Source organism: Nelusetta ayraudi, unplaced genomic scaffold (assembly GCF_046127955.1).
Source record: "Nelusetta ayraudi isolate G7.1 ecotype Tasmania unplaced genomic scaffold, CSIRO-AGI_Nayr_v1 ptg000031l, whole genome shotgun sequence".
Classification (NCBI taxonomy): domain Eukaryota; kingdom Metazoa; phylum Chordata; class Actinopteri; order Tetraodontiformes; family Monacanthidae; genus Nelusetta; species Nelusetta ayraudi.
Window position 1 is genome coordinate 6,188,444 of NW_027466081.1, and position 21,043 is coordinate 6,209,486.

General features: G+C 45.6%; 1 protein-coding gene across 1 annotated transcript; it reads left to right on the forward strand.

Annotated features, from left to right (window-relative positions):
- The first annotated feature begins 4,623 nt into the window (after positions 1-4,623).
- zic5 (Zic family zinc finger 5) lies at positions 4,624-7,399 on the forward strand. Its single transcript, XM_076031101.1, has 2 exons — positions 4,624-5,692; positions 6,791-7,399. The coding sequence occupies exons 1-2, from the start codon at positions 4,648-4,650 to the stop codon at positions 7,231-7,233; spliced, it is 1,488 nt and encodes a 495-aa protein (XP_075887216.1). The 5' UTR covers positions 4,624-4,647; the 3' UTR covers positions 7,234-7,399.
- Positions 7,400-21,043: the final 13,644 nt, after the last annotated feature.

Here is a 21,043-nt window from a genome sequence, read left to right on the forward strand (position 1 = left end):
AATAATAAAGAAAAAAACTTCAAAAAAAAATGATACGTGGGTTATTTAAAATCTTCCAAACTACAGTATTGTTACGCAGAACTAAACCGAAGATTGCGATACGGGGGGGGGGAATTCAACAACCACGTTTAAATCACATTAACGCCCAGGATGCATCGCAAGTACTGGCAATTTCTTGGTATTTTCATTTGTATTAATAATTATTGAAACATGCATTTATATATATATATTTTAAAATTCAATGCTTCAACTCCTGTGTCCTCAAAAGTGTTATCAGTGTAACACAACAGCGGTTCAAAATGACACATTTGAAGAGAAAGCCACGTTTGGGAAATTGGTCGCACTCCATTGTAAAGATTAGAGTCACGCCACGCATGTCTGACTGAGGTGTCGCCACCTTCTCCACACACACACACACACACACACACACACACACACACACACACACACACACACACACACACACGAACGCGCGCACGCACGCACGCACGCAGCTGAGAAAGCACTTCGGGGGCGTCCGCGCGGGCTCCGGTGGGCTTGTCTCGTTTTACTGGCTGCAGAACCACAACTGGGCCTGTAGCGGTGTTCACACACTGGCAAAACCGCCGGTGCTCCGTCGCTGGTTGGTTTCCCCCCTTTTGAGCAGTTCCACGTGTTACTGGTTCTGCCTCCTCGGCGGTTCTCTCGCGACCACCGCAGCAATTAACGTGACACCGTTACGGCGGTGAAGTGCGCGAATCCGAGCAAGAAGAAGAAGAAAACCGGTCGTGACCCGGAGTTGGAGGGTCGAGCCTCGCTTGTGTGTGTGTGTGTGTGTGTGTGTGTGTGTGTGTGTGTGTGTGTGTGTGTGTAATAAAAAGCTTAGGTCAGATTTTTTTTTTAATGTTGAGTAACAATGGGTCCACCCTCGCTTCCCCCCAGGAGAAAACCACGGACGGCAGCCATTCAGTCTTTTTGTTTACCCCCATTTAATAATTTCTTTATGAGAGTTGCTTGTCCCTCCCCACCCCACACACACACACACACACACACACAAACACAAACTTAGCAGATGAACACATCCGCCTCCCACTTCCCTCAGACATTTGCTTCATTATTAAACTGGCAGGCATCCTTTACGAGCAAGCACTAAATCTGCGTAAAGAAATGGGCTTACGCGCCACAGCTGCTCATTCACATAAAGCACAATAAATAAATAAATAAACGTGTACTTACATTTTCACCAAATCAAAACAAAAGCAGTGCCACGAGTGCGTTCCAGTCCAGGACAGCAGACCTGAGCGTCTCCGCTCCCCGGCAAATAATGATGTAGGAGAGGGAAACCTTTTTTTTTTTTTTTTTTTTTTTTTTTTTTTTTTAACTTTCTGTCTTCTCTCCTCTTTTCTCCCCCCTTTCTTTTTTTTGTAATTGTGTACGGCTCAGAGTGGGACAGGCTGAGCGTTGTGCGCGCCATTCTTCCCAAGTCTATTTCAACCCGCACCGCAGGAAACGCAGGGAGCTGATCCAAGTTCAAAGTCACGTCTGCCGACCCCTATAAGAAGTTCTTTATTTCTCAGGGAAAAACCACAAAAACCTTAGCCTGGTAGAGGGGGGGAAGAAGGGAGGGGGAGAAAAGAAATGAAAAAAGAGGGGGGAGGAAAAAAAATCAGTCGGACTGCGGGGTTTTCTCTTCTTTCTTGGGAAAGAATAGAAACCCTAACCTCAAAAAAAAAAAAAAAACTACGCCAAGCGACCGTAATTTCAACAGTTTTTTTTTTCCTTAGGGACTAAGAGTGGCCTGATGTGGAGGCGAAGGACTGATGTGAAATATGAAATATGAATCATGTGAAATAGACTGTTCGCCAAAAAATAAATGAGAGGAGCGTTTACCTGAAGGAAATTTATCAATAGACTCAGCAGTTTAGTTTTGCACTTGACCACTGTGTGTGTGTGTGTGTGTGTGTGTGGGGGGGGGGGTCGTGGTGGTGGTGCACTTCTCCTCTGTGTTATCTGACAATATCAATATGTTGACACATTGGAAGGTTGCTGGTGTGGCTTCCGTGACCTTGTGTTTTATGGCTGTTTGGCCTCTGACCCGTTAAGACCACATATGTTGCCCCCCCTCGACTCCTTTTGGTAAAATAAGCCTGTTTATGACAAAGCGTCTTTGTTTTAAAGGGTGTGAGAGTGAAAAAAAAAAGGGAGGGAGAGCTTTAAGATGCCCCCCCCCACCCCACCGCCCTCAATAGGGAGGGTGCAAGGCAACGGAAATAAAGTTCAAAATAAAGTCCAGTGTCCCTTTGTGACGATCAGCTCGGTGAAAGAAATATTGTATGACATAGATATGGACAAACATTCGATTAAATTCGATTAAAAGGGCTGAAAATGTGAAAATTGGATAATTGGAGGCGAAATAAGACTGTTTAATATCACCGTATAGTCGCATCATGTTTAAGGAACAGTAGACCTGCAGCCCGTTCCGTCCCAATAAAAATGATAATTCCTGTTCACTCTTGTGTGGACTTGGTGCCGTTTAAAGCGATAGGCCCATTTAATTGAATGTGTATGGAGTGAAGGGGCCATTAAACAAATCACACACACACACACACACACACACACACACACACACACACACACACACACACACACACACACACACACACACACACACACACACACACAGGGAGCGAGAGAGAGGGGAGAAAGAGAGAGAGAGGGGGAGAGAGAGAGACGCAGCAGTGCTCCTGTGCTTTACGAGTATCCAGAGGGACACACAGCAGCTTTGAAAATTTTGAAAAAATTTATGTCACAAAAATGAAAGCGAGGCGGCTGCACGCGCACTCATTGATACAAGAGCTTCCTTCCTTCCTTTCTTTTTTTTTTTTTTTTTTTAAATTTCTTTCAGTATTTCATTCTTTGGTTCAGTCCCTTCATCCATTTAAGCAGCGCAATGTGCCAAAGTAATTAGGCTACAAGTGCAACTGAGACTCTGTCAGAAATCATTTAACAAGCCCAACTTCAACTACCACGTCCACTTCCATTTTTATGCGCATATATTTGCCCTTAAAAAAAACCCCACTACATGTAATTTATCAGTTACCATTAAATCGTATTTAAAGCCTTTGTTATGATTATCAGGATCATAAATCAGCTTCAACAGAGCAGCACGTGCAACAGGCCCATAACATGTAAATCTGCCGTGCACCACGATGGAAACCATTAAAGGGAGGAGAAAAAAAAAGGAAAGAAAAAAAAAACCCTCCTGGGTGAAAAAAAAAAAACAGGTCGCCGTTCAGAGTTCAACACATTTAAAGCTGCTCAGGTTTCCAGGAGCTGCACTCTGGAGGTCCGGCCACCACTAATCAATTGGAAAGGTGTCGGAATGAAGACGTATCAATGACAGATCCACGTCCTGCTGTCAACAAGGGGGGACCGGTTCAAATGGCGTGAAGCGAACGCAGAGTAACCTGGGCGCAGTGTTAGCACCAAGTGTCTGACAGCCCCCAGAGCTCTGAGAGAGGATGTTCGCTGACGAAGCAATGCGCAGAGAAAATGTGCGAGGAGATGTGATAGCTTCCCTCTAATAGTCCAAGAAAAGAGACCAGGCGGAAAATCTCACGCCAGTGTCACCGCTTAAACCTTCTCAGGAATAAACGAACAGCCATAATGCATCAGGATAATCGGTTTAAAAATTTTGCTTCGTATGATAAAAAAAATATGAACGGTATTTTTTTTTTTTAATGAAAATTATTATGTTTATAATCTTTCTACCTGAATTAGACATTGTTGGTGTGACTTATTAATAAACTCGATTCAAATAATTATTTGAAATAGAAACGAATACATGCAAATTGTCCATCCCTTGAAAAAATATAATAAAAAAATATAGGTGGCTTGGTGACATAATAGAAAAACACCTCATTGCGTTTTGTTGTGTTAAATGACATTCAAAAAAAAAAAAAGGAAATATAATTTATTAATGAATGAAATTGTGTCAATCATGTTTCAATCATAACCAGCTCCTAAATCAGCAGCGTGTTTTTTTTTTTTGGTTTTTAATATTATTATTCGTTCTTCTGACCCCGGTTGGACACGTCAGACTGAGGGATATGCACACTCGGTCAAAAGCAGCGCCGCGAAATACACGCACAAACAAAACAAACAAACAAATAAATAAATAAATAAATAATAACAACCACTGGCCGGGCTTGCGACATGAAGCCACACTTTTCGGCCATCCACATGCGCCGCGGCGCCAGTAAACAGATCCGCTGGTAACTTTGTGAGTACAAGTTTTTGGAGTCAACAGCGATAAAGAGAGTGAGGGGGCGGAACCCTGCTGAGCCCCTGCGCTGAACGACAGCCAATCGCTTCGTTCTCCTAACTGCCAGTCACCGAAATCCGTCCAATACCCGCAGTGCCATTTCTAAACTGTATTCCCCACTGTGTCCTCCAACTGTTGTATGTTCTGCCAATCGCTTGAGGACAGAGTGGGAAAAGGGAGCAAGCAGAGTTAGAAGCCGGACAAAAGAACTTATAGAGCCTTTATATACATATTTCCCCCCCCCTCTCCTAATGTTTTAGAGAGCGTGGTGTGGCGGGAGGAGATAGAAAAAAAAACAAAAACAACAAATTGCGGTGAGCGCGGATGGACTTGTCAGTGTAGTTATGGAACCCCCTTTAAGCAAGAGGAATCCGGCGATAAGATTAGCGGATTTGGCAGCGACTCAACCCCTTCCTCATCAGAATATGACAGGCTTCCCGGGGCTCGGGGGGCATCACCCTCTCTCCCACCATGCCCACCTCCATCCTGGGGAGCTGGCCAACGACCCCGGAGTGGCACTCACTCCATTTGGACCCGAGCACATGGCACAGACAAATGCTCTCAAACTTAGCCCGTCTCAGCACATTCAGAGCCATCCCGAAGCCCAGACCGCGGCGTCCTTTACTCCCGCTCAGACCACAGTTGGTTTCCCCGTGGCTCACCCCCACTCAGGCTACTCAAGCAGCAGGGACTTCATCCTCAGGAGAGAACTCTCAGCCTCTGCTATGCACGCACTTGGCGAGCAGCATAGTTCCGCCTCCTCCCCTCATCACCATGGCATGTTCATCTCCCCAACAGGTGCTTATGGGCACGCGGAAAGCGGGGCCCATTCACTTTTCAGTGGACTTCACGACCAGGCGTCCCCGGGCGGCGCCCACCACCATGCCCTCAACGGGCAGATGCGCCTGGGTCTACCGGGGGACATCTACGGCAGGCCGGAGCACTTCGGGCACAGGCCGGAGCACTATGGACCCTCGTCCCTGCACAGCTACAACTCCATGAACCTCAATGTGAACATCGCGTCTGCTCCTCACGGAGCGGCGGGGGCGTTTTTGAGATACATGAGGCAGCCCATCAAGCAGGAGCTCATCTGCAAGTGGATCGACCAGGAGCAGAGCCAGAAGAAGCCCTGCTCCAAGACCTACAGCACCATGCACGAGCTGGTCAACCACGTCACCGTGGAGCACGTCGGCGGACCCGAGCAGAGCAGCCACGTCTGCTTCTGGGAGGAATGCCCGCGAGAGGGGAAGGCGTTCAAGGCGAAGTACAAGCTGATCAACCACATCCGAGTTCACACGGGGGAGAAGCCCTTCCCGTGCCCGTTCCCGGGCTGCGGCAAGGTCTTCGCGCGGTCGGAGAACCTGAAGATCCACAAGAGGACGCACACAGGTCGGTGGGGAAAGCGAATGTGCGCGATGTTGCCTGTGTACCGCCGCGTCGAGACGCTCCTTTAGCGAGCCGGCAGCGCGTAATTGCGCACAAGAGACGAGTAAAAATAACAAGCTCGATAATTCGGTGACGTTTTTGCACTGCGCGCAACCGCCTCACAACACGTCCCGTCGCAAGTTAAAACTTTATCACGCGTGCAATTCACGGACGTTAGAAACAGGGCGAATAAACGGCGAAACGTGCGTAAATGTAATTCTCCCTTGTGCGTAAACAGCTACGGAAAAAAAAAAAGATTGATCAACGGGAGAGAATAAATCGAAGAGAGCAGCGTATATGACAGATAGAAGGGGGGGAAAAAGCCAAACACGTTGTGATCTGTAACATGATCCGCGGGCACGGCCACTATTTTAAGCCACCTCTGCTTAAAAAGTGACGCCACAACACACGTTCTAATCCGCGTTACGGCCAAGAGGGAGTTTAATATTGGCCCGGTGCCACCATGTTTACTCGCGGGCCCTCCGTGCACGACGCGGAATATCACGCGCACGTAGCGTTGGAGCTATATTTTTATTTTTATTTATTTTTATTTTTTTTACATGCAGGAGGTAGGGTGTGTATGGGGGTGAGTGGGGTGGGGGGTGGGGGGTACACGCACGCGGTCCTCCGCAACCTCAGTAGACTGACAAGCGCTGATACATAACCAGCGGTGTCCACCAGCACCACGCATAAACGACTCCTGGTGGTCTCCGGAGGGACACACACACACACACACACACACACGCACACACACACACACACACACACACACACACGTAACCGCGCGAGGCCTAAAGGCATGTAACACGTGTTCACACATGAAAATGCGTTGGACAAGTGGGTGTGGAGATGTTTTAGTGATTAAGGAAGCCCCAGTGGAGGAGTCGCGAGGCTGCTGCGCATGCACGAAGCAATGTTGTGTTTATTTAAAGTGGTCTGGGGGGGGGGGGGGGGGGGGTGTCTCGCGCGCGTGTGTGTGTGTGTGTTGGAGGAAAGACAGCTGACCACACCTCTCTCTCTCTCTCTCCCTCTCTCTCGTGTGTTTTTCTCCCCCCAAAAAAGGGGAGAAGCCCTTCAAGTGCGAGTTCGACGGCTGCGACCGAAAATTCGCCAACAGCAGCGACCGGAAGAAGCACTCGCACGTGCACACCAGCGACAAGCCCTACTACTGCAAGGTGCGCGGCTGCGACAAGTCGTACACGCACCCCAGCTCGCTGCGCAAGCACATGAAGGTGCACTGCAAGTCGCCGCCGCCGCCTTCCGCCGGCGTCACCTACATCTCGTCCACGAACCCTCTGGGCGACCCGCTGTCGCCGGGCTCCGACGCCCACCGGAGCAGCCGCTCGGCGAACCTCTCGCCGCAGGTCACCAACCTGAACGAGTGGTACGTGTGCCAGGGGAGCGTGGCGCCCAACCACCTGCACACGCCCTCCAGCGACTTGCCCACGTCGGACTCGGACGACGAGGACTCTTTCCGAGGCTCAGACCCCAGGACGATGCTCTGATGAGCCCCCCGCCCGCCCCCCAATCTCCGTGCACTGAGTGCACGCGCACATCCACGCTGACCCCGTGCGCTTTTGGGCTATTGATCACTTTTTTTTTCGTTCCTCCCCCGACTGTACTCTTATTTAATGACCGTGTTAAACGCAGATTGTTGTGTTACGAACCTGTGTGCGAAAGAGCAGGCCTTAAACACACACACACACACACACACACACACACACACACACACACACACACACACACACACACACACACACACACACACACACACAGCTAGGGGAGGGATATCTGGAGATGACCCCTGACCTTTAATAGAAATCAAGACCCCAAAAAGTGAGTGTGGGGGCATCCATGCTATATGATCTATGATCTGCGCTTCAACACTGATGTAAGCTGAATTTAAAGTGGAGTTTTCGGAAGGTTTTCAGAGTCCATTTCTCTAAATAAACCATCGAGTTTGATGCAGGGTGTAATTAACTGAACGACTTAAAACTCATCTGACATTTTTCATTTGCCCTCCCATCATCCTCTCTCAGCTCAATAACTGCCCTGCTATCCATCACTGTCCGGCTCCAGACGCTTTAGTGTGGGAGGTGAGAGAGATAGAAAACAAACATTAAAAAAAGAGAAAGGTACTGCTTTGAAAGCGCTCACATGGCAAAAAAAAACAAAAAACACCTTTTCTGTACAGAGGACAATGATGAGGGTAGATTTTTTTTTTTTTTTTTACCTGCTTTCTTCAAGACGTGGTACAAACTTTGATATTACAATACAGACTTTGGAGAGGGGAAAAAAAGGACAGAGGAGGCGGCGAACATCTCGAGTGTCTTAAGGGGGTTCTCACTTACCTTTGCAGATTTATACATGTGTTTTGATGGGATTTTTGTAATATTTAAGAACTATTTAAGACTATATTTTATGCAAAAATAAACAAGTGTTAGGCTCGTTTTAAAGAGTGCGAGTGCGAGTCCCTCGAGACCCTAAATGTCTACACTGACAGGCTTTGACCCTGTAGGATTTGTACATACATAATTGTAACTGATGCATTGTGAATGTTCGTGTTTTAATTAAGAAAAAAAAATGTTGTTTTGTACATTGTAATTTATTTGCTGGTATCATTGTTGAACTGGAATTACAGAAACACCAAAGAATAATAATATCAGTTTTGGTGATGCATAGTAACCTGCTGATGTGGGATTTTGTTCCCCCTCCAATTTTATAGTTTTATTTTTGGTTCATACAATTTTCTTTTTCTAAAACTGTGGTCTGTAAAAGAAGAAAACGTTTACTTGAATAAGCTGTGTAATGTGAAAAGTCCCATTTCTCGCATGCCTTTTTGTAGTGATATTTCTCTTTTGAGTTGCATGGTGCCGTTGGACATAAAGGATAAAAAAAAAAAAAACAAGAAAAAGAAAAAAGGTGAATCACTTATGACTGTGCAGACCGTCGATGTTTTTGAAAAGGAAAAAAATAAATTTCTAATATAAATGACATGCTAGGGATTTTTTTTTAATGTACAGAGAACATTTAAAACAAACAAGTTGAAGTAAATCGTGTGACTATATTATAAAATTGTACAATGTGATGTGGGGCAGAAAATGGGGGCTGAGGTGGACTGAGTACGAGGTGTACGTATATACATTTTTTGGAAGTTTAAATTTCATTGACAAGTAGAAGCAGTTTGTTCAGTTAAAAGGAAATCCGTACATTTCTACAACATGTCAGAAATACACCAAGCCGCCTGCGGAAGAAGGCTGCTGCTGCTGCAAACTAATCACGGTGCTGAAGGGGGAAGAAAAAACAAAAATCAAACTTATAGCCCCCCGATGGCGCTACCTCTGACGGCACAAAGCGACCGAGGCATGAATCATTCATGCGAAAAATAATAGATAAAAGATTTCTGACAATAAGCGTTGCCTTGTATAGAGTGTATACAACAAGTTCCCCCTCTTATTTCCTCCATTAGAACGCGCGATCTCACTTTCAAAGGCGCGGCGCTCCGGCCTGTAAGAATGCATGAAGAAGAAGAAGAAAAAAAATAATAATAAAAATGACCAGCGCGAGTCCTGCGCCACTTCAAAGGAGGGCAAGCTTCTGAGAGGAAGGCTGACCGCTTTGAGACAGTCTTCACGGCGCGTTAGGATTTCTATGGCGATTGGCTATAGCGAGACGCACACGTTTGTGAATATATACACGCCCGGTAGCGAGAAGGACTGGAAGAGGAGGTGAAGGAGGAGGAGGAGGAGAGAGGAAAAAAAACAACAAAAAAAAAACACTAACTGCCGCTAAATGAACCCTAATCACAGCTCGGGGGATGCGCCCTCTGCGGATATGAGCTACGAACGCGGCGGCCGTGAACGCACCGCAACGGCGGAGCAGGTGGGATGGACGCAAACACCTGCCGCTTTGAACCCCCCCCCCCCCCCAAAAAAAAAAAAAACAAAAAAAAAACACAACAACCTTGCGCTCGTTTGCAATGAATCTGCTTCCCATCAATTAAGCCACTTGACTCGGGTCGGACCTGGAAGATGCGCACGCAGGCCAAAACATTGCAAGGGGGCCCAGAGGAAAAAGAAAACAGTGAGTGGCGCTTGTGCAAAACACACCGGCAACTTTAATCGGGTTGTATTAAAAGGTGCTCGATTCACTTTACAGCTTCCTCTCCTCGAAACGTAACCCCACCCCCACCCCCCCAAAAAAGTACTTGTGCGCTTTTTGTGTGTGAAGAGTTTAGCCTCCTCCTTGTAAAGCCCCGTTTGGAAACAAGCCCTCAATGAATGTTGCAAAATAAACACGATGAAAAATAACCAGAGACAGTTCCCTCGGCATTAAAAAGGGTGGGAGACTTAATAAAAGGAGTGAAGCAGTCACCCTTCAGCGAGAAACGCTTTGAAGTAGAACTTATTATCTGAGAAATACTTGCGGTTGTCCTAACAACGGCGCTGAATGGGAAAGGCGCTCCTTTGTCAGCGATTTGTTCTCCTTTAGTGTGATGCCCGTGGAAATCACTTACATGGGCCACCTTAACATACTGCCTGCAAATAAGTAACTGGCAGAGTCAGACATGCAGACGCCACTTTGGCGAGGACAAAGCGGAAAGTCGCGGTGAAAACGCGCCTGTGCTTCTCAATTGCGGGTCCTTTTCTCAAAAAAAAGGGGGCCTGAATGATAATTTCTCAAGACGAGCGTAGAGGCAAAACAAACGCCGTCTTGTCAGACTTTACAAGCATTATCCATCCCCTGAATGCCGCTCGCACAATGCGCACGAAAATGGCTTGTGTGAAGCGATCACCGTGGGCTACAAGAGTTAAGAGGCTCAGCTTGAAAAACGCAGGTCATTTTCGGAGGCGAGCACCTGTGCGCTGAACGGCGGCGCGAGCACTGGCTCACCTTGACAGCAGAGCACTTTAAAAAAAAGAAAAAGAAAAGGAAAAAAAGAAATTCTTTCTTTCCTTCTTTTTTTTTTTTTTTACGGAAAAATACAGACCAACGCTGACCCCCCCCCCCCTTATTATTATTATTATTTTATTTTTTTCTAACTTGGGGAGTAAAACGTGGAACGAAATGTAGCAGAACAGCAGCATCTTGTGACAGTTTTGCTCTGCTTTCACGCTCCAATTTGAAATCACTTTTTTTTTTTAAACAGACAAATGTTTAATAAATTTGGGTGATAAACTCCAAACGCCGTAAATAAACAGGATGCGCAGTGCAGAAATAAAACGCAAGTTTAAAATACGCTATTAATTGCTGTGTGGTTCAATACTCAATTTTTTTGTTGACGTGAAAATTTTGATTTTGATTTTTTAAATCTGCTTTTCACTCCAACCAAACACCAATACAGACTGTCAAACGAATATAAGGAGAAAAAAAAGACTCTAAAACTCACCAAATTAAACTCCACGTTTGCCTTTAAATTGTCCCACAATTATCATTATTATCAACGTTATTATTATTAAGAGAAAAAAAATGAAACAACCAAAAACTACTAAATCAACATGACGTCCAATCACTGATGTGTTTTCAGTACATCACCTGCTTGTCAGCCCCAGTGTAAAACTTTCCCCCTGCGTGACTCTCCTCTTGGTCACATTCTCTCATCACACACAATTTTTTTTTACAACCTCATATTTGCTTTCCAGGCACTTTGCCAACCTTACCCCCCCCCCCCCCTCCCGGGCTCCCTACCTGCCTACCGACTTTAAGTTTCACGATCAAGTCGGAAAACGACGCATTTCGCCTCAGCTACGACCAGCAGCCTCCACTCCGAGGTTTCCTCCGAAGAGGATTCTTTCATTTCTATTTCCGCTCTGCGATTAGACTTTCACAGCATTTTATTTTTTTTCAACCCCTCCGGCAGACAGATTCTGCAAGAAACCCGGGAGCAACATCAATACAATTCCAAGGAAGGACAATTTCCAACCCCTTTTCATGGATAAGCAGAGGCTGAGAATTCTTTGCTCTGGTTTTACACTCCGACTGTCGGACGTCTGCTGGGGGAACGTCGCTGCTCTGCAGCCCCGAACTTCAGCAGCTGTGCTCTCACCTATTAGCCCCGGTGTCTTTCCCAGAGGAGTGGGAGAGTTAAACATCTGACAACGGGCACGCCGGGGGGTTACTCCACTGACCTGCGCTTGGTTTTAGTTTCACATGAACTTCATTAAATCAATTACCCGATGAGCACATCAGATTTTTTTTTTTTCCTGTGTGGATTTTTTTAATATTTTTTTTTTTACCACTTTGCTGTTCGATAGAGAAATCTCTCTCCTCTGTAAATCCTCTGTATTGTCTTGTTATTTCAGGTGCCTCAATGGTTAAACATAATCACAGACGGTGTTTTTTTTTTTTATTCCCTAGCCTGACATTTAAACAACACCATATAAATAGAACCAAGACAGAATGCCAGTCACACAATCACAATGTTGTTCAGTTAGTTAGTTATATTATTTTAAAAGAAAGTTGCACTGAAAAACAAACACCCAGTCATGGTCATCATTTAAATCTGGGGGGAATAGTGAGGAAAAAAAAGACTGGAAAAATAAAAGAACAGCTCACCGGTGTGGGAAACCAAAATTTAATTATTAAAATAAAGTCAATAGGTACTCTAATGCGATTTCTATGACCTATGAAAAAATCTGTAATTTCTAACTCCAAAAAAACATTTTTTCAAAGTAGAACCTGTACAAAAATCAATTTCAAAAGGTTTGTTCTGTGATTCTTTTTTAATCCAATGGTATTCAAGTAAATATTTTCCATTGAAACACCTTAACCAGACAGTAAATTTGGACCCAGCAAATCAGGATCAGTCTAGACTCTAGAGGAAATCATGTTTTTATTCAAGCAGTTTTTATATGTGGACACGTGCGCCGTTGCCACTTTGCAGTCCTACCCTGTGATTCAGAGGAGGCGTGATACATCACTCAGAAACTGACATAATATCTGGTGGCTTGGTAACATCTGTGGGGGTAGAGACTTGGTGCAGGTCCAAAGCCCCATCCCGGGTCTGGGAGCCACTCCAAAGCAGTAGGTGAGGAGTGCAAGGTCGTCCACGGACAACCGCATGAGCCGGAGCCCTGCTACCTGGTCCTTATATAGCCCGACGGCCAGAAAGTAGAAACTCAATAAGCGTGAGCATGCTGACCCAGTAGTCCCTTACTGAATGACAGGGCTTTCCTAAAAGCCTCTAAATGCAGGATGTAGGCTTGAGCGTACTTGGAAAACTAGGGCCGAGCAGACTGGAGGGAAATGGTGGATGGTACTCTGAACAAACAGATGGACTCTTAGTATTTTTTTTATTTTTTTTGATTTGCACCCCAGGATGCTGCTACTTACAAGGTACAGAATTCAACTAAAAGCAACAGCTTCCTCTTGGGCGAAATCTGGGAGAGTCTGTAAAAATAAGAGCGGCTGTAAATGAACACCAAAATGCTATATGTGTGAACTTGTTACGTATATCTGTATCTATCCATCAATTATATAAATATATCTATATCTACAGTGAAATATGGAATTGGTTTTACCAGTGTGATACTAATCAAATTCAAATCTCTGTATCGTCCTCCTTTTGCACCATCAAACACCCGAGGAAGCTATCTAGGATGCTTCAAAAATGAGTTCAAAAAGCGGACCACCGGTCCACCACCCTAATCCACCCCCTGTTCTATGGCCTCTCCTTTCTTACCATCACTTCCTCCATTGTGGCCATAAGATCGTTATCGGCACCAGATTTGTGCAGAACTATCGCGGCGGCCACATCAGAGAAGTGGCCCTGAATGCATCTGGTTTTATTGTGGTAAAGGTCAGCATTCAGGGAGAGGGAGGCGAGGGGAATATTCTGGCACAGCTGGGAAGGAATGGGGAGGGGTTGGGGGTGGGGGGGTATCCATGTAAAAGGCAGAGTCAAGAGAAGCAAGAGGGCTTGTGTCCAGGTGAGGAGCACAGATTCAACTTGAGAAGCAGAGTCGGTAATAAGACTTGCAACCGCAGATAAGCTTCTGACCCCTACTCACATAGGGACATTTTGACTGTCCCTATCGTCGTCGAACTGCTGCAGCCTCATCAGGGCTGCTGAAGTTGGGTACCATTCATCTGCAGCTTCCAGTCTCGCCGTGGGAGCTCTAATCCAATGTGATAAGCCAGTGCACCGGGCGCTAAAGCATACAGCAAGGAGGCACCAACGCCACCGCCTATAGACCACGCGGCACTCGGACCACCCTCCGACTTCATGGAGGTGTCCACATGGGACCCGAACACATCACAAGCCCCGCACCCATCCTGATTTTTTATTTATTTTTTTCAACAGACTTGTGGTTTGGAAACAACAGATATGGGTGTGGATGGGTAGGAGAAAATGTGGAGTCTTGATGTTTCCGACTGAACGGGGAGGGGGGCGGGGGGGTAAGCCAGAGCGGATATATAGCTGGATAGGCAATGAGATTGAGATACAGGAGTGTCCATCTGATGGGCGACTTCAAAAGAGATGTGGCGATGGTCCTGCCAAGGCCCCATGTGAGGCTGAAGACATAGGTGATAGAATACCAAGATGACCTATGGTTTTACTTTAAGGGTTTGCCAGGAATAAGCTACCGTCCACCCTGTGTTGGCCTCACTTCATTTGGAAAAAAAAGAAAACGCTTGGCCCGAGACGGAGTGACCAAGATCATTTTTTTTAAGGAACACTAAGGTATAACACTGATCATCTCAACTGACAACAGAAGGAGCACACTTATTACCCCGAGGTTTTTTTTTTTTTTGGTGGTGAAGATATGCTTGACAGCCATAATGTGTCTGCTCCTCCCTCAGGACACATGGCTTCGGACTGTCCCCATCACAAGACTAATTGTATAATTAGGCCAGCTCCATTGGGGACGGGAACCTTTTGGCCCTCTGCAGACACTTGCCATAGTAAATGACAGTACATCTCCTAAAAACTACCAAGGCTTATCCATCTGCGTGACACTAAACCTTGGGTGAAGGCAATATAATACTCAAGTGACTGATAGCTCTCCAGAAAATCTTGAAATAAAAACCCTGGGTGTTGAGCCTCCGCGGAGCCCCGTCTGTTTTTATATTTCCAGTTTTCTTCAATCTAATGATTGCCGATTTCATTCCATTGCAAAAAATGTCGTCCAATTTCGGAGCTCCAACGCCAGACAGGGCGAGTATTGGTCCTCACAGAGAGCATTACTTTTTTTTCCACTGGAAGGGAATGGGCCCCCCGAGGACCTCCTACCTCCTTCATCACACACGGTTGGCTCCTTATTTCCCTATTGCAGCCCCTCGCGTTTTCAGCATCGCCATGCGCATCATTATAGTTGTCAAAGCCAAAGGGGGGGAAGAAAAAAAAGTTGTGCGCAGATGACAAACTCTGGCTGGTGCCAGGTGGGACTGGCGGAAAGAGATAGAGCGGGTGATGGCGGGTGGTAGGGGGTGTAGGGGGATCGCAAAGTTTGCCGTCGCCTGGAATTTGGACCGGCCGTGGCGAGGGTTAGGACACCTCTCCATCCAGGAGGGCCACCGTAGGCGCCCTCATTAGACAGGGGCCCGTCGTAGCACGGCGCTGCGTGCGCATTCAGATGAGAAGCGCAACTTCTTGCCTCTCCACACCTCTCCTGTCTGTCTGTCTGGTCTGTCACGGCTCCTATTGGGGGGAGAACCCCAAATATACATTATAATAAGCATTAAAATAATACCATCCTCGCGGGTTGCGAAAGCCGGGTGGGAAGAAGAGAATTACGGCAGCCCCAGCTTGGCAGAACCCCGCGCCATGCGCCGAGTTTGTCATAATGAGGGGAGCGGATGAACGGCGTCATCACTTTACGGAGTTGGCCCTCCATCTCCACTGCATTGAGGTTGCATTCCTTGCCCGTTTACTCCCTGCCTGTGTCGCACTCGCACTCGCCCCCGTTCATCACGTTTTTGTGATGACGAGCAGGGAAAGTGGGTCCAACCGACGAGAGTTTGGACCCAACTTCCCCCAGCTGCACACTGTGACCGAGACTCAAAGGGCAAGTGGTGCTTCATTAACCGTATCCCCATTTACTTTAGATCCCCTCTGAGTCTGGGAGAGAGCGGATTAATGTCAATTACCTGTCATTTTTCAAACACCTACAATATGCTACATGGGCTCGGCCCTAATGTAATTAGAACGCCATCCCTTTTCATTTTAAACTTTTAAATGGCAATAGGGAGACTAATATAATAATAATGCTGTAGCATGGCCTATTGGCCTATTCACATTTAAATTTCTCCATTATTGATTTTCTTTCCTTCTTCAGTGCAGAGCAGCCTATTGATTTTATTGATTGGATCTATTTGTTTTAATATGAACATTTTAGACTTAATCTGCTTACATTATTTCAAACAAACGTCTAATTAGGCACACTTTGAAAGGTGTAATTGTTTTGCAAATCCCAATTAGCAGGCAGTGTGGATTACAAGTATGGACTGTGTTTGTTTTAAAAGCACAACGTAACAAGATAATGAATAGAGATTTATCGTTACTATTACGGTGATCTTCCTGACACGCTAGTCTTTCCAGCCCACGTGATCCCCTTGTAAAGACTCTCTTTCTCTCGCTCACACACACACACACACACACACACACACACACACACACACACACACACACACACACACACACACACACACACACACACACACACACACACAATAATGGCCCGCTATGCGTGAAGACCTAAACAAGGCGCCGGCGCGCACCGGACAAAGAAAACACCATCAAGCTGGAGGACCAATGAGGGCTTTCTTCCACTTTTCAATCACTGCTCGTCGTGGCCGGGATTAGGAGAGGGCTCTTGACTCTCTCTTTCACACAAAACCAAGAGTGCTTGTCAGCAACTCGAGGGGAGAGGGGCGAAAAAAAGAGGGTGAGAATAATACGTGAGTGCGGGGTTATCGTGTTTAATTGGATTAGAGGGTGTCATGTTGAAGTCCGGAGCATGACAAACAAGGGATGGGCGACACCAAAAGTCAGCTGCACGGGCCGGCGGCCAGACGTGTGACTTGTGGCGACAAGTCAAAGGCTTCACAACATGCCAGGCGCATCAAAAACACAACATTAGATATTATTCGGCCCCTCCACTTATAGGTGCAAAATTATCCGTTTGATGTAATGTCACAAATGTTGCAAATGCAACTGTTGCGTTTAGGGAGCTTTACGAGCTGCCGGGGAGCGTGCACGGCGCCAGCCATCAAACATGGGGCGATAACGAGAGCCTGTGCGCGTGAGCTTGTGTGCAGGTGCGCGCGCGCGCGCGGCGCCTGCACCTGCTCAACGGCGCAGCAGAGATCAGCGCGGATGAATCTGAGCAGAGAGTACAGAAAAAAATATAATAATAATTATTATTAAATTGCGCATAACGTTGTTCTCTCTCTCTTTCGCTCTGCCTATGTTTGATTTAACGTCATCAAACAAATCCACAGTCCCCACAAACCCAACTGATGTTTGGGGTTCCCTTTTTTCTGCCCTATAAACGCCTCATGTTTGCATCGGAAGTTGCTGCCGCCGCCGCCGCCGCCCTGTGAAAGCGTTCAGACAAGAGTCTTGGATGTCTGGCGCACAGGTAGCATCGGTGGAACAAAGGGACGGATCAGAGGGGCAGAGCGCACAGACATCACACCCTCCTCCCTCCGAAAAAAGAAGGAAAAAAAATAACGTGGAAAAAAAAAAGGTTGCTAAATCGCTGCAAGGTCGAGCGGATTCGTGCCAACACGCCACAATTTGACTACAAAAAATACAATGAAAAACACACACACACACACACACACACACACACACACACACACACACACACACACACACACACACAACTTATTGGAGCCTTTTATTTAGCAACAAAAAGAAGCCGCAGTCAGTCAGTCAGCCGGTTTTTGGATCCATCACCGTTCCCTCCCTCACCCCTTGCCAGTGGCGTGTGCGTGAGATTTGATCTCTCCGGCAGTCGGGACTTCATATTCTTCCTTTTGTAAATACGCAAAACGCCACCGCGGACTGTTTCTGACTAACAGATTCGAGCAGCAAATAAACGAGCGCGGCGACTGGGAAGTTGTTATTTCCTGTGCAGGGCGACTATATTGTGGCACGAACCTGTCCGACAAAGGGAAGGAGGTGGATGTGAGGGGGCTTTATTGGTTGAACAAAAGTTGGGATATGCACGACAGGTTTGTACTCTCAAGTTGAAAGTGTACCAGCCTGCAGGGAATACCAGGTAAAAAAATAAATAAATAAAATACTGCAGTGATGACGAAAAAAACCCCCGAATGATCTGGTGTAAAGTTTTTTTTTCTTTCATTTTTTAAATAATACTTTTTTTTGTCGCCATGTAACGAGTCTCATTACAATGCCGCCCCCTCCGTCGCCCCTCGACACCCTTGGACACTCCTGGCAACGGCAGACAAAGCGGGCGGATTTTTAGTGGGCTCCGCCGGGGCCGCTGCGCCTTTGATCTGAGCCCCGTTAAAGAGAGGAGAGTCTGGGGGGACGACAGGGGCCCCGGAGGAAGGTACGGCCACCTTTCAATATCACACACCACATTTTTTGTTATTATTTTTTTTATCCCAGCTGAAATGTTATTTTCTGGGTTTTGGGGAACAGGAGTGGAATTTGTAAGCTATATTTTCAGCTTCTTCATTTGCATATTCGACGAGAGGTGGGTCTTCCGCCGGAAGTCTCTTTTGTAAATGCCAAATGTATTCAGATTTCTTTTAGCTACTGAAAAGGTAAGGACCTCCTCCCAGTTGAATGTCTAGGGGTCGCCTGGACGTTACCGGGAGAAGCAATCAGCAGGAAGTGAGCACGACTCGGGCCTTCAAACCCAGAGGCCCTGGTCGAGTTTGATGGCTGGAAAAAAAGGGGGGAAAAATGGAACCTTAAGGCAGGTTTGTTGCAGGCAACAGCACTAATTACTGTCTGACTGCTTGAATAAATTTACTGTTTAAATTTGGCTAATACGAAATTATTAAATATATATATATATATGGAGGGGGTGTATATTCTCGTTCGCCATACGAACCAACTGATGGAATCGATTTATTTCAAAATAAAAAGGTGGAGGGCTACATTAAAAAAAAAAAAATAGAATGTGATTCAAAATGCCTGATGCTGACTGCCACGGTGACAGACACATTCAGACAAAAGGTCCCCACAAATGAAGTTAGTAATGGTCCACATGTGCCTGATCACTCAGGCATGGAGCGCAGACAGGCAGACAGGGAGGCAGGCAGACAGACAGTAGAGCTCATAACGAATAAAGGGAAGGATTCCAAATAAAAACGAAATATGGGTGAATTTAAGCAAGTGCGAGGGACAAAAATGATTGACTATGTCCTCATTGAGAGTATGTCAAGAAGAAATTAATTTTAAAATAAGGTGAAGCACCGTTACATGTTGTATAAAATATAGTCATTAATTAATACTAATATTGAAGAATAAGAATTCATTAAAAAAAATTAAATCTAAAATGAAGAAATTTCAGACTATTATAATAATAATTTATACACAGGTTATCCGTTTTCCGAAAATCAATTAAAATCAATTGAATAAAAAAAAAAAAATGCTGCTATTATTATGGTGGAAATAAACAATGCAAAGAAATGCCATCCTCGTTGCTGTGACAAGAACCAGCCGTTTTGCCATCATTTCCCAGAGAATGGCCTGTAGCTACTTCAAATATCTCCTCATTTATTTGAACTACAGTCCTAAATATTGAGTCGGCCAATTAGCATCAGAGCAAATGTTTTATGTTGATCGGCTACATTTTCAGCCATTCCACCTAATGGCTTCACTCTCCTCAAACTGTGCCGACTACAATAACGAGGTATTTCATCGCTGCAGAATAATCTTTTGCCGCAATTATTTTGTCATATATTGTCATTAGAAGTCTATTAAAACATCAAGTCATTATTTGGGCATCCCCAGGCGGGGAATTAGAATAAAACCATCTTTGCCACACGGGTCCCATTAAGATTAATGGAAAAATATGTAAAACATTTCGTTTTAATTTTCTTCTGACAGTGTTTTGCATACATGCATTTTCTCCGCCTGCGCAGCCCCCTCATAATTTATGAAAGCAATCTCGACCGGCACATTACCAGCCTATGAAATACTGCTCGCAGCCTAATTGATTCCCGTCCCAAATTTGCGAGGTTATAATCGTGTTAATTGTAATTTACTCTCTCGGGGAATAGCGCGCAGAGGTATTTAAATAAAAGTGGCGAGCGGACGGAGGAGATTGTATCAGTTCCACGCATAATAGAAATGTCATGTAGAATTACACAGCGGAGGCGGACAGCGATGCATTCCTCCAAGCAACAGAGACGTCACTCACACTCGCCGCCTTTTGTGTTTTCGCAATATTCAACCGGTGCACGCACACACACACACACACACACACACACACACACACACACACGCACGCACGCACGCACGCGCACACGCAAAAGAAAAACTGTGGCTCACCTTTAACTGGAGTGAACGGAAACGGATCTGGAAAATATATAATACAGGGGGTGGGGGGTGGATTTTGTTATTGTGAACCCATCCTCTCAAGAGTTGCCACTTTTTTGCTTTTTCTTTTTTGCTTCGTCACTGCAGGACTCCCACTGCAGCTTCCTCTCCTCCGCTTGGAGATCTTCCTTCCTGTCCACGGGGACACCTGTTGGTGCAGCACCAGCAGCAGAATCAGCCAGTTGTCCCACCACACTGGCCTCTTTCCCACTCAAAAATTAAAAAAAAAAAAAAAAAAAAAAGCAAAAAAATCCCCTAGTGTACCTCTGTTAAAGTGGAGCTGCAGGATATTTAGAAGTGTGTGGATGTGATTGTGGAATTTATTTATTTATTTTTGCAGCTTTTTGTGCATTTCTGCTGTGATAAACTATCCTTCTCAGGGATTATCAAAGCTTTTTGAAGGCACTTGAGGTCCAAATAAAATAAATAAATAAAATTAATAAAAATGTATATTAGTATTAGTATTAATTAAAACTTGTCAGACAGGCAATCACACTAATAAGGAAAGCTTTGGACCGTTTCAACAGCACTTGTATTTATTCATTTGCAATCATTAATAAGTTAATACATAGGAGACATTTCATGAAAGGCATTTATGCATTAACATCAGACTGATTTAGCTGAATGATCGCACTGAGTAGAGTTGAAATGACCACTTCAACCACCAACATATGACAAGACAGGCAGTTAAAGGCCATCAGCGAAGACTGGTACTCGAACGCATCTCTTAAACACCCACCCAAAATTAAATTTCCGGCAAAAACAGAGACGGCAACCGGCAGCGGCCGCCT